This window comes from Carya illinoinensis, chromosome 4 (assembly GCF_018687715.1).
Source record: "Carya illinoinensis cultivar Pawnee chromosome 4, C.illinoinensisPawnee_v1, whole genome shotgun sequence".
NCBI classification, from domain to species: Eukaryota; Viridiplantae; Streptophyta; class Magnoliopsida; order Fagales; family Juglandaceae; genus Carya; species Carya illinoinensis.
The window spans coordinates 21,500,252-21,512,803 of NC_056755.1; the positions used below are offsets into that span (position 1 = coordinate 21,500,252).

The 12,552-nt window shown below is 41.6% G+C and overlaps 1 protein-coding gene across 3 annotated transcripts; it reads left to right on the top strand.

The window, feature by feature from the left end:
* The first annotated feature begins 1,067 nt into the window (after positions 1 to 1,067).
* Positions 1,068 to 12,216, top strand: LOC122308266 (PLASMODESMATA CALLOSE-BINDING PROTEIN 5-like). 3 transcript variants are annotated; one of them, XM_043121499.1, is made up of 4 exons: positions 1,068 to 1,688; positions 1,981 to 2,008; positions 11,517 to 11,682; positions 11,882 to 12,216. In XM_043121499.1, the coding sequence occupies exons 1-3, from the start codon at positions 1,322 to 1,324 to the stop codon at positions 11,677 to 11,679; spliced, it is 558 nt and encodes a 185-aa protein (XP_042977433.1). In that variant the 5' UTR covers positions 1,068 to 1,321; the 3' UTR covers positions 11,680 to 11,682; positions 11,882 to 12,216. The 3 variants fall into 3 exon arrangements, with proteins under 3 accessions (XP_042977433.1, XP_042977432.1, XP_042977434.1); XM_043121500.1 differs by having other exon boundaries at positions 1,069 to 1,688; positions 11,517 to 11,675; XM_043121498.1 differs by lacking the exon at positions 11,882 to 12,216 and having other exon boundaries at positions 11,517 to 11,836.
* The last annotated feature ends 336 nt before the right edge of the window (positions 12,217 to 12,552 follow it).

The window sequence follows — 12,552 nt, forward strand, 5'->3', positions numbered from 1 at the left end:
TCGGATGTTAAAATCGAAGTTGGTTTGAGCATAAAGTAGGAGTTGGAATGGATTTGACGACACTTCCAACTCCAACTCCAACTCTGACTGACTACTCAAACAAAATCCGATTCTAATGTCATTAAATTGCAGTCAAAAGTAGTGTTTTAAATTTTGTATCGTACTGGCCGGTACATGTCGTATCGGCCATTGGTCCGGTACAAAAATTTCATCTATTTTGTATCGGTCCAAATACCGGCCGTACCGGCTGGTATTTCAGCCTGCATTTCGCCTTGATTTTTTTTCATTTTTTTTCAAATTACAAGCTTATTTTTTGATCTCCAATTCATACTAAACTATTTATTAGACTATTTCTAACAATTAGCTTATTCTATTCTATTACTAAATATAACTACATAAGTTCTAGTTATATAACTATATAACTATACTAATATATATGATGATCAATATATACATAAATATATATATTTTTTATAACATATATACAATATTAGAGTTGGATTCGGATGTTAAAATCGAAGTTGGTGGAGCATAAAGTAGGAGTCGGAATGGATTTGACGACACTTCCAACTCCAACTCCAACTCTGACTGAATACTCAAACAAAATCCGACTCTAATGTCTTTGAGTTGGAGTCAAAAGCAGTGTTTTAAATTTCATACCGTACCGGCTGGTACATGCCGTACTGGTTACTGGTCCGGTACAAAAATTTTATCTATTTCGTATCGATCCAAATATCGGCCTGTACCGACCGGTATTTCGCCTTGACTTTTTTTTTTATTTTTTTCAAACTACAAGCTTATTTTTTTATCTCCAATTCAGACTAAATTATTTATAATTTATATATATATATAATTTATTCATATATAAACTATTATTTTAAAATATAATTAATATATATATATATATTTATATATATAATTTATTTATATATTTATTATTTTAAAATAATAAATATATTTAATTTTAATACTTTAACCCGTACAGCATCCGGTATTCAAAACATTGGTCAAAAGGCTCGAAACAGAGTAGCTGTTAAAAGTTGGTAATTCAAGTTGTTAACGGCTACGAGACAACTAATCGACAGATCTCACTGAGAGTAGCATTTTTCTTTATTTTAGTGTGTTCCAGACTGCCCATCTCCCCCACCTCTCTGTTTCCATTGCTTCGTCAATTCCACTCCATCCTCCCAAAAGTCACAGTAACGGTCACATTTTTCGTCTGTCACCACAACTCAGAACCTCATCAACTCCGAACGGCAACATCTCCTTTTCATCTCTCTCTCTTCTCTTGGTACCCAAATCCCTCGCTTTCAGAAAGAAAATGACAAAAACCTTTGGGTTCTTCTCTCTCTTGCTTTTGCTAACCCTACTCGATTTCCCTCTCTCCCGTGCCTCCTTCCCTAATCAGAGAACAGTTTCGAGGGCCCAGAACGGCGTCGTTGGCACGGAGCTGTGGTGCGTGGCCAAGAACAACGCGGAGGATGCAGCTTTGCAGACGGCCCTGGACTGGGTATGCGGGCCCGGAGCCGCTGACTGCGGTCCAATCCAGAATGGCGGTCCATGCTACGACCCGCACGACATCCAGGCTACGGCCTCCTTTGCCTTCAATGACTACTACTTGAAGCACGGCTTGACCGACGACGGTTGCTTCTTTGATAACACTGCCGCCCTCACTTCTTTGAACCCCAGTGAGTGCCAAAAACAAAATCTTTCTTTTCTTATTTTTATCTTATTTTAAGCCTTTTATGTTTGTTACTAGGATTTTTTTCCCGTTCGAGTTTGTTTGGAGTGTAATTCGATCTGATTTTAGTAACCTCATTTATTATTTTCGTTAACCTTGTTTAGTTTGGATCTCTTTAAAGCAAGTTAAATTTCGGGTTTGCTGGGCTTCTGGACCTGATGAATTTGGACCCTTTCTTGGTTATTCCCAATCATTGTAGGATGTTTTATTGGTTAACATTTTCAATCTTTTTATCGCAGGTCATGATAATTGCAAATTCCCTTCCAGGTATGTGTTCAGAATCTAGTTTCATCTATTTAATTCTGAATGTAGGACGATTGGTTGTTGGGAAAATTTGATGTTTGAACTGGTAGGACATGGCCCCCGGACTAAATTAAGGAACTGCAATTTTTTTTTTTTTGTTTTTTTGAGAAAAGTAAGAGGTATATTAAAAAAGAATAGGCAAAATGCCACGTTGAGTACAAAGAATATCCTACACTACGTAGGATCAAAAGAAATAAGAAACTCATGTAAATTTTGGCCATTAAAACTAACAGCAATAGCCCAAGTACAGAGATTTTGAAAAAAGAAGACTTTCAGCTCCTCCATTGATCTCTCTTTATCCTCGAATGTCCGTTTATTGCGCTCTTGCCACACACACCACATAATGCATATCAGGATCATCTTCCAAATTGCCTTAATCTGGTTGTTGCTTCTCAGACCTGTCCAGCTAGCAAGAACCGCCACAACTGTTTCTGGCATAACCCAACCCAAGTCTAGTCTACAAAAAACCTCATTCCATAACCCTTGAACTACCTCACAATGTAATAAAAGATGGTCAATGGATTCTCCCCCCTTCCTGCACATACAACACCAATCTACGATGATCACCCTTCGTTTTCTCAAATTATCCGTTGTGAGGATCTTACCCAGTGAAGCGGACCACACAAAGAAAGCCGCTTTAAGAGGAGCCTTGTGTTTCCAAAGCTTTTTCCAAGAGAACTGAGAGGGTTGCCCTTGTGTTAGGGCCTTGTAAAAAGCACGGACTGAGAACACTCCTTTTCCCGATGGTATCCACCACAACAAATCTAAAAGCTGGTTACTTGGTTTGGTTGAATACAAGAGGCTGAAAAAGGCTTCAAAAGTGTCTATTTCCCAATCTTGAGCAGCCCTGCTAAAACTGATATTTCATTGGATTTGCTCTCCCATTACCACCATGACTTCCGCCACTGATTTCTCTTTGTCGCTTGCAACCAGGAATAATGTCGGGAATAAATCCTTAAACGCACAGTTACCACACCAGATGTCATACCAGAATTTGATCCTGTTTCATTCTCCTAAACGAAGCCTCATATAGTGAGAGAAGCCCTCCCATCCCTGTCTAATATGTTTCCACAATCCCACACCATGTGCCCCTCGCACTTCCTTAGAACACCAACCACCCCATAATTTCCCATACTTATTTTCAATCACCAACTTCCAGAGAGCTTCTGGTTCTCTATGGTATCTCCATAACCACTTTCCAAGTAGCGCCTGATTAAAGATTCTCAACTTTCTAATACCCAACCCCCCATTCGAGATGGGCTTACAAACCTGTTCCCACCTGACTAGATGAAACTTGAATTCCTTTCCTATTCCACCTCACAAGAAGTCTCGTTGTAGTTTCTCAATGCGGAGTGCCACTCTTGCTGGAATAGGGAACATGGATAGAAAATATGTTGGAAGGTTAGATAGAGTACTCTTTATAAGCGTAATCCGACCCCTTTTCGATAGGTACATTCTCTTCCAACTTGCTAAACGTCGCTCTACTCTCTCAATCATTGAATCCCATAGCACAATTGCTCTCGAGGGGGCCCTCAACGGTAGGCCTAAATACGTCATGGGAAGTGTAGCAGTCTTACACCCCAGAGTATTCGCCAAGTGTCTTAGACACAGAACACTACCAATAGGCACCATCTCTGATTTGTCGATATTCACTTTCAAGTTTGAAGCTACTTTAAAGCAAAGTAGGAGTGCCTTCAGTACTCTAACTTGGAGTTGATTCGCCTCACAGAAAATTAGGGTGTCATCTGCAAACAACAGATGAGAAATGTTAATACTACGCCCTCCTGGGGTTCCAATCAAGTATCCAGTCATATACCCATTTGCAGCCAGGACTAAGATCATTCTGCTTAAAGCCTCCATTACAATGACAAAGAGTAATGGCGACAACGGATCCCCCTGTCTTAGGCCTCGTGTGCAATTGAAAAATCCAGAGGGGTTTCCATTTATTAGGACTGAGAATTTCACCGTAGATATACACCATTGGATCCATGAGCGCCATCTCTTCTCAAAACCACACTTCCCCAAAATGTTAATCAGAAAATCCCAGTTAACATGATCATACACCTTCTCCATGTCTAGCTTACATATAATCCCTGGATGGCCCACTTTCAATCTACCGTATAGGCATTCATTGGCGATGAGCACTGCGTCTAGAATCTGTCTATCCTTTACAAAAGCATTTTGGGGCTTCGAAATAATCTTTCCTACGGTCTGACTAAGGCGATTTGCCAGTACCTTGGACAGAATCTTATAAACCCCATTGACTAGGCTAATGGGGCGAAACTCCTGCCTGCCCTTTTTGGTATTAAGGCTATAAAAGTGGCATTTAAGCTCTTCTCAAACTTTCCAAACGAATAAAACTCCTGGAACACCTCCATTAGGTCATCCCTAAGAATCTCCCAACAAGTTTGGAAAAAGCCCATAGTGAATCCATCAGGGCCCAGAGCCTTGTCTTTAGCCATTTTCCTTACCACTTCTAGCACCTCTGCCTCTTCAAACGGCCTCTCCATACGATTAGAGTCCAAAGGTTCAATGGAGTCAAAAGCCAACCCCTCTAGCTTAGGCCTCCACCCCACCTGCTCAGTTAGAAGCTGTTCAAAAAAACTAACCACATGATTGTTAATCACTTGCACTTCCCTGCACTCTGACCCATCAATCTTCAGCATCTCAATGTTGTTGGATCGCCTGTGAGAATTAGCAACCCTGTGAAAAAACTTAGTGCTACGGTCACCTTCCTTCAGCCATAAAGCTCTAGATTTCTGCCTCCACGAGATCTCTTCTAGTAGTATAATCCTCTCGAGCTCTACGACCAATGCTAACTTTTGGGCTTGTTCCTCCGGGTTCAGAGGTCTTGACTCTTGAAACCTTTCTAGTTCTTGTATCTCCCGTTGCTTTCTTTTCTTAAGTTCCCCAATATTTTACCAAAGGACTGCTTGTTCCAAAGTTTTAAATCTTGCTTTAGAGCCTTTAGCTTTCCGGCAAAAACAAAACTAGGAGTACCCTGAATCTGGTATGTTGACCACCACTGTCTGACCCTATCCACAAAGCCTTCAGTTTGCAGCCACATGTTTTCAAACTTAAAATATTGCCTCCTTCTTTGAATCCCCCCACAGTCCAGCATGATGGGCCAATGATCCGAGCACAAATGAGGCAATCTCTTTTGCCACACCTTTGGATAGTGAATTTTCCACTCCGGAGAGATTAGGAATCTATCTAATCTAGACCACGTCTGATTATTAGCCCACGTGTATATGCCCCCCGCTAGTGGTAAGTCCACTAGGTTCAACTCAAAAATGCATTCCGAGAAATCCGACATTGCTGGACGCATCCGTCTGTTTCCAAAAGACTCGCTTGAGAATCTTGTTACATTGAAATCATCGCCAATGCACCAAGGAAGATCCCACCAGCTTTGTAACCTAGCTAGTTCATCCCATAGCAATCTTCAGTCACTGTCTGCATTAGGTCCATAAACGCCTACAAAGGCCCACAAAAACCCATCGATCACACTCCTAAAAGAACATGCCACCGAGAACAACCCCACGGCCTCCTCCAATTTCTCCACCACCCGTTGGTCCCACATCACCAACACTCCTCCCGATGTCCCTTAGCTACCAAATACACCCAATCAACATGAACACAGCTCCATATACTTCGTATTACTTTTGTATTAACTATTTTCAATTTCGTCTCCTGTAGGCAGACAATATCCGGCTTCCACCCGTGCAATAAGTTTCTTTTTTGAAGTCGCTTACCGGCATCATTTAGACCCCAGACATTCCACGAGAGAATTTTTGGTTTCATTTAATGGGATAAGCCAGCCCCTTCCCTTTTGTCCTCTCCCTGCTTGAGCTACCTTCGGAATTCATGGACCAAGTTAGCCTATTGAGTTCTCGCTGTTTCTTAGACCCCGTTTTCCTTTGTTGTTGGTGACCCACTTCGATGGCGGTGAGCAATGCCATGAATTGCTCTTCATAACCTTCACACTTTAGTCCCACCATATCCTTTATATCATTCACTGTTTGGAACACCCAATCTGAAACGTTGAAAGAATCTGGGTACATACAGTTAAGAGGAATTGGATTCTGCACCCTAAATTCCTTCTGCCCCTCCAAGTTCACTTCACCGATCCCTAAACCCACTTCCCCTCCATGCTCATTAAAGCCCTGTAAAAGCCTTTGAGAACTCTCTTCATCGAATAGGAAGAGGTCATTGGCTGAATCATCTTCTTCTCCTCCTTCACTGTGTTCCACCACCACAATGTCACAATTAACCCCTAAAGGTCTCGCCGGACCTCCACCTGCTTCCCCTTGCCCCGTCGGCGTGTTCTGCACAGTCCCCCTATGAGAACAACCACTCGGTAATGGAGGTAGAATGGCCAGAGGATCTGACAGCTTGGTCTGAAGCTCCGAAAATTTTTCCCGTTGTTTCACCGTCGTTTGATGATCTGTCGGCAGGTTCTGTTGCCGTCGGGTTGGAGAAGGAACCACCATCGGCGTCGTCGTTGTATTCTGCACAGTGGTCTGCTGCTGGATGCTCATCGCCTCAACTGGGTTTATGGTGGATCAGGGTTCTGATGTCGACTGTTGGTAGGACGGCGTCGTCTGTTGATTGGCCGGTTGATTCTGTGGTCGTTGCGACGAAGATTCTGGTGGAAGCGAGCCTCCTGACCCATGACCCGGTTGTTTACCCGTGACCTGTGCCCACTCCTGACGGGCCGTGGTCTTTAACTTGGGCACAGAACCAGCCCAGGGCCGGCCCAACTGAGGCCCGTTCCTACCCTTCCCCATTCGGCTTCTGGCACTCCAATGGTCCGTGGGCTTTGGGCCACAGCCAGCCCAGCCTGATCCTCCTTCTGCCCTCCTTAAGTTACTACCCCTAAAACTCACCGTTTCCACTCCTTCCTTAAAAGCCAGCTTCCTCACCAAGGACACTTCTCCTGCACCATCCTCAATTGGACCTGCATGTCGCGTACCAGAGACAAAGTCTCTCTCACGTCTCTTCCACTCTCTCTCTCCCCAGACTGATCTCTAGGGGCTCAATGCACAATACCCCCTCCTGCACCAGTTAACCCCGCATGCGTCCCCTCCCTCAATAAAGCTTCTCTGTAGGAAATTACCTTATCACCCCCCTCTCCTCAGAGCTTCACCAGGTTTGCCATGGCTGTTTTTAGCTACCTGCAAACTCTCCCTCAATGCCTCTCGCAGTCTATTCCAACCACTACTACCTTCCTCTTCAGGGATAATAATGGCAACAGTTTCGTCCCCCGTCACCATACATCGCCACCTTAACGAAGTAACCACGACTATTTGAGGACCTTTGAATGATAAAACTCCGGCGACCCTTCCTCCTAGAGGAATAGAAATCTTCTTTTTTATCTGTCACACAGCCCTCCAGAGCTCCCCCTAGCCATTACGCAGTCCCCAATCCAAGCAATAATTCTTGTTTGAACCTCCTTCCTCTCTCAGTGATGCGAATCAAGCCACCCTCTCTCGCAACTGAGAAAAACTTGGTGTCAATCAAAAACTCCCGCCTGAATCCCATCCTACCCTCCGACGACATAAAAATCTAATAACATAGTATCTTTCAGCCAATAGTGTCTTTCAGCCAAAGAAAAGGGAAGGAACTGCAATTGTATTACATAATTAAAAAAACATTTACTTCTTTACGAAAGGAAAATATTCAGATTTGTATTTTCTATGAAACACAAGGAATTTTTATAGAAAGCCATTAGGACTGCACGGTCAGATCTGAGAGTGATGCAGCGTAAGTCAATTTCGGAAAGAATTATAAGCTCAAGTCAAATTAGTCAAATTCTGGGCTCTTTAGTGATTGCGTTGTTGGTTTTGTTTAGGATTTGGAGTATTTGCTTAGGATTAGTCGTAGTTGCATCAGGATTCTTAATTGTATAAAGAAAGAGGAAAGTGATTACTTTTAAACTGGTTGAATAATGAAAAAAAACCTCTTTGCTTCGTTTTTGTTTCTGCCAATTAACAGCACACAACGAATTAGCTCTGCTTTCAGCGTCTATCCCCTTCATTATAAAACCAGAGGCTTTTTGGGGTTGTTCCACATCGGTTATGGAAGGGGTTGTCCCACATTATTATAAGTGTGAAGGAAAACCTCACCTCTAGAGCAAGCTTTTGAGGTTGAGAGAGGCCTAAGACCACCCAATACTGGTATCAGAACCCAGTTTTACCAACATTCTCAGGCCTAACAGTCCGCGGGAGAAACAGGTTGTTGTTGTTCCAACCTAGAGTCCGATGTGTGAGGGGAAGATTGTTGGAGTTGTTCCACATCGGTTGTTAGTGGTCAGTTTATAAGTGTGAGGGAAAACCTCATTTCTTGAGCTAGCTTTTGAGGTTGAGAGAGGTCAAAAACCACCTAACATGGCCATCCAGATATGCTATATTTCTTTACACCACGTTTCCACCAACTAGAGGAATTTATTACTCCTAGAAGAGCTATCCTAGGAAAGTATTCAATATGACACTCTACTGACCAGTTGATAAGTCTGCCAGAGAGGTCTGGGCTCTTCAACAGCTTCTCTGTGGGCTGATCAATAAGAACTTGCACAGTATCAGCTTGAAAGTAAGGCCTGAGCTTCCTTGCGGCCACTACCAATGCAAAAGCTAATTTTTCCATCTCTGGATACCTCTCCTCAGCTCCTTTCAACTCTTGGCATGTACAGTACACTGGCCTTTCTTTCCCCTTTTCCTCTCTAATGAGTGCCGAACTCACAGCCGATGGAGAGATCACAAAGGTTTTCTCCATTCTTAATTTGACTTAGTAAATGTGGATTCATCAAACATCCTTTCAATGGCTGGAAAGCTCTCTCACACGCATTCCATTCAAAGGCCTTTTTTAATACTTTGAAGAAAGGGAGGAATGGGTTTGTAGATCTTGAGATGAATCGGTTGAGTGCCACCACCTGGCTCGTGAGCCTCTATAGACCCCTCTTGCCATTATTGCCTTCTTTTGGTTCAAATTCAATGTAATTTTCCTTACTTTAAAGAACGACTTGGCTGCATAGGAGGTGGACTTTGTAGTCTTCACTATCATATCTTCCACATAGATCTTATTGTTCCTTTGTATCCAATCTTTGAATAATAAACTGGAAAACTTGGACTTTACCCTGTTTGATATTAGGTACTTGTGCAATTTTTTTTAGGTTTACACCCTGTGCTATGAAATGTTTTGAATTAGTTCTGATCTTCACAAATTCTGTCCATACTAGTTAATAGAAGACACATGCCACCATATAAGGCTGCCATGTGTTAAATTTTTTCTTATTATTCAATTTTTTAAATAATAAATTATAATAATCTACTTTTACAAAAAGATACAAAACAGAAAAAAAAAATTAAAACTAAAAAAAAGAAGGTAGTGCGAAGAGGGGCCACCAAGGATTGGGACACCACGTGGTGGCCCAAGTGTCGACCACTTATGGCCACCTGGAAACCCACATGGTGGCTACAAAGAGGGCCACACTTCTTCATCCATTGACTTTAGAATAGCTCTCCTTTGAACTTTCCAATAGGTAAAGCTGCTGCCATCAAAATAGGGAGTTGACAAAAGAGTCTATCCATTTTAATTGCCTAGCGCAATATTACACCTGGGAATTGAATCCTAGAATAGTGAACCCTGCTTTGATGCCATCAGAAAAATCAATAGGTGCCTTCTGACTGATTAAAAATTTTCAGTTTGGCAATTCAAATTAACGATACTACATCAACCAAAGCAAGAAAAATCACCACATAGGAGTTTTGGCAATAAAGTGGAAACACATTTGAAGCACGTCTTCAAAATTTGGAACTACTCTGATGGAAGTTACCACATAAGATCCAATATAGAAATTAGTTTGTTATTACCAATTTAGAAACATTTACACCCTTAAAGTATCAAAATTTTGCTTGCAACACCATGAATGACCCACTCAATCTCTACATCTGGGCAGATCCAAAGTTCCATCCTTTCTATAACTTCTCCGCAAGTAGCCACTCAATGTTTGCACCTCGCTGGCTCTGAACGTCCAGCTTTTCTATAGTTTTAACACGACTACGTACTTGATTTCTCTCCCTCTGTAGCTCCGGAAGTCCCTCTGGCCAACAAACTCATCCACACCGATGGACTCATTAAGAAACCAACATGAACATGAAGGGATGGAGGTCTATTTATGAAGCGATAAAGTGTCTTGAATATACAACGGATCTCCCTAGATTTTTCTCTCAAGAACATGATGAGTTCAGCAGCTGGGGCCTCACACTTAGCCCTAGAAATTGTGCTTGTTAAACTATATTTACCTTGGGTTAATGTGGGGGCACTTAACGAGTCCAAATCAGACGTAATTTACTGAACCCACTAATGTTCGATTGAGCAAACATGGCCCCCTCATCAAGTGAACTGGCTGCCTATTTTTGGTTGAGTGAGTTTTTGAGTTAGTTCTCTGTGTAGAGTCTTGCTTGAGGCAATAATGAATTGAAAGTGGAGCAAACTCATTGGGTGAGGTTCGCTTGAACAACTTTCAAGCACATGTCAAGCGAAGTCACTCTTTGGCCATTTTCTTCGAGCAAACTTTCCTCATGCTTAAACTAGAAAATTACAACTCAAATAGACTAGTTTTTTTCCCCACAAGGATATGCCAACGCATACTCTTACATTAACAGAACTCTTGTAGTACATTGGGAGGATTGTTTTTCCTCTCGTTCTTGTACTCTATCTGCACTATTGCTTCCCCACTTTCTTCATCCTCCACATGAGGATTCCTTTGATCCCTGTGGTGTGGTCCTTTAGCTCAGAGCTGAGTTAGAGTTTCCACACTAAGAGAACGAGTGATAGGTTGGGTGGTGAGCATCTTAAACAAATTTACAAGAAGTAGAGATCCCACAAATGGTGCCAAATGTTGATAAAAATTTTGTTGAGCACTGCGGCACCAAACCTGCACGCCTGCTATCACAATTCAAAGTGGAAATAACCCTTGCTGGAAGGGTCCCCGGTGGGTGGACTCTCCAAGAATCAAGTTAGTTCTTGGAAAGGAGGATTCAGAAAGTAAGAATAGCGTTAATTAGGCATAGTCCTTTTACTTAGAGAGTGCAATTTCTTCTATGGGCCAATATCAACATCTGTTTCTCCGATTCAACCCATGTTGCAGACATGTCTGGAGGATCTTCTGGGCTGTTGAGTAGAACATGTGATAATGGATCCTTTTTCCATTGTGGTCCATTTTCATATTTTCCAGATTTCTCACGATATGGGTAGATTTGCTCCCAATCTGATGAAATGGGCTTTACACCTTCCCAACATCAGCTACATTGTATCCTAAGGTCATGGCCTACATAAATTTATCCTTATAAAACAGGTGTGATGAAACACATTGTTCCGCATAAGTTATTGATATAATTCCAATATTTATTGCAATATCGTAAATGCATTTTGGTTTTCTTGATTGTAATATATATGAACCTTTGTGATGCAGCTTAAATGTGAACAATGGAAGCGTTTCCAGTCTCACAGCAGTAGGGGGGATGGGGTCAAGCGAAGGCATGAGCGGCTGTTCTCAGATTGGTCAGCAGTTGTTTTGGCCTGTAATTACCGGTCATATGTTCATGTTGCTTACACAGATTATTTCACAATGGTAGAGAGTAACGTCTTTACCCCTTTTTACCCTTTGGATTATTCTGTCAGGGAAATCGAAATTTAGGGTCCATTTTATCGTGATCTAGGCATTTAGGTTTGAAATTTAAATCCATAGCATAATGTTATATGAAGTTAGTACTGCTAAGGATTCGAGTTTTATTTCTTATGTTTTAGCTGTTTGACATTTGTTATATATGTTAACAGATGAAGCAGAATCAAGTTCTTGAGCCTGCAATCAAGTGGGATTTTTATGGCTTATTTTGGGGGATTACAGCCATCTGAACCCAGTGGATGGCTTAGATGCTCCATTTCCTAGCAACGAGTATCTAGTAATCTCAGAAAAGATATGAATAAGTTCTGGATCCCACTATGCGCAGGAAATGTGTTGTAGCTGTGGTTTTAAATATGATTTGGGACAATCTAGTAAAATATATTGGTGGCAGAGAGCACGAAAATATGACTACGGAATATCTGTGGTCACATAAATTTTGTGGACATCCAAAAAGCTTTGACATCAGGAGGAGACTACTGCAGAAAAACTAGAGGCAAGATGCACTTTACAAGAGCACGCACAGCTGCAAAGGAAAATTGCAGCATCACCTACCAACTCTTTAAGCATCACCAAAACGCAAGACATACATCAAGATCCTCAACCATATAAATCCCAACTGCAATCCAACAGAACAAAAATCAACATTCAACTACAACATAAATATTAATCAACCTGCAGTGCAAACTTTTACACTAGTAATAAAATATTATTTTTTAAATTAGTTAAACAAAATTTAAAAGAACATGTCCCAAAAATAAAATATTATTTTTATTACTGCCACGTAGGCAGTTGTGAAAAAGTTGGATCATGTCTCACTCAATTG

What these genes read in the sequence shown, in the direction of transcription:
- LOC122308266 (XM_043121499.1), top strand. Translation starts at nt 1,322, where the DNA reads ATGACAAAAACCTTTGGGTTCTTCTCTCTCTTGCTTTTGCTAACCCTA. An exon ending in CCTCACTTCTTTGAACCCCA is followed by an intron (nt 1,689 to 1,980) that starts GTGAGTGCCAAA and finishes TTTTTATCGCAG; the next exon opens with GTCATGATAATTGCAAATTC. An exon ending in AATTGCAAATTCCCTTCCAG is followed by an intron (nt 2,009 to 11,516) that starts GTATGTGTTCAG and finishes TTTGTGATGCAG; the next exon opens with CTTAAATGTGAACAATGGAA.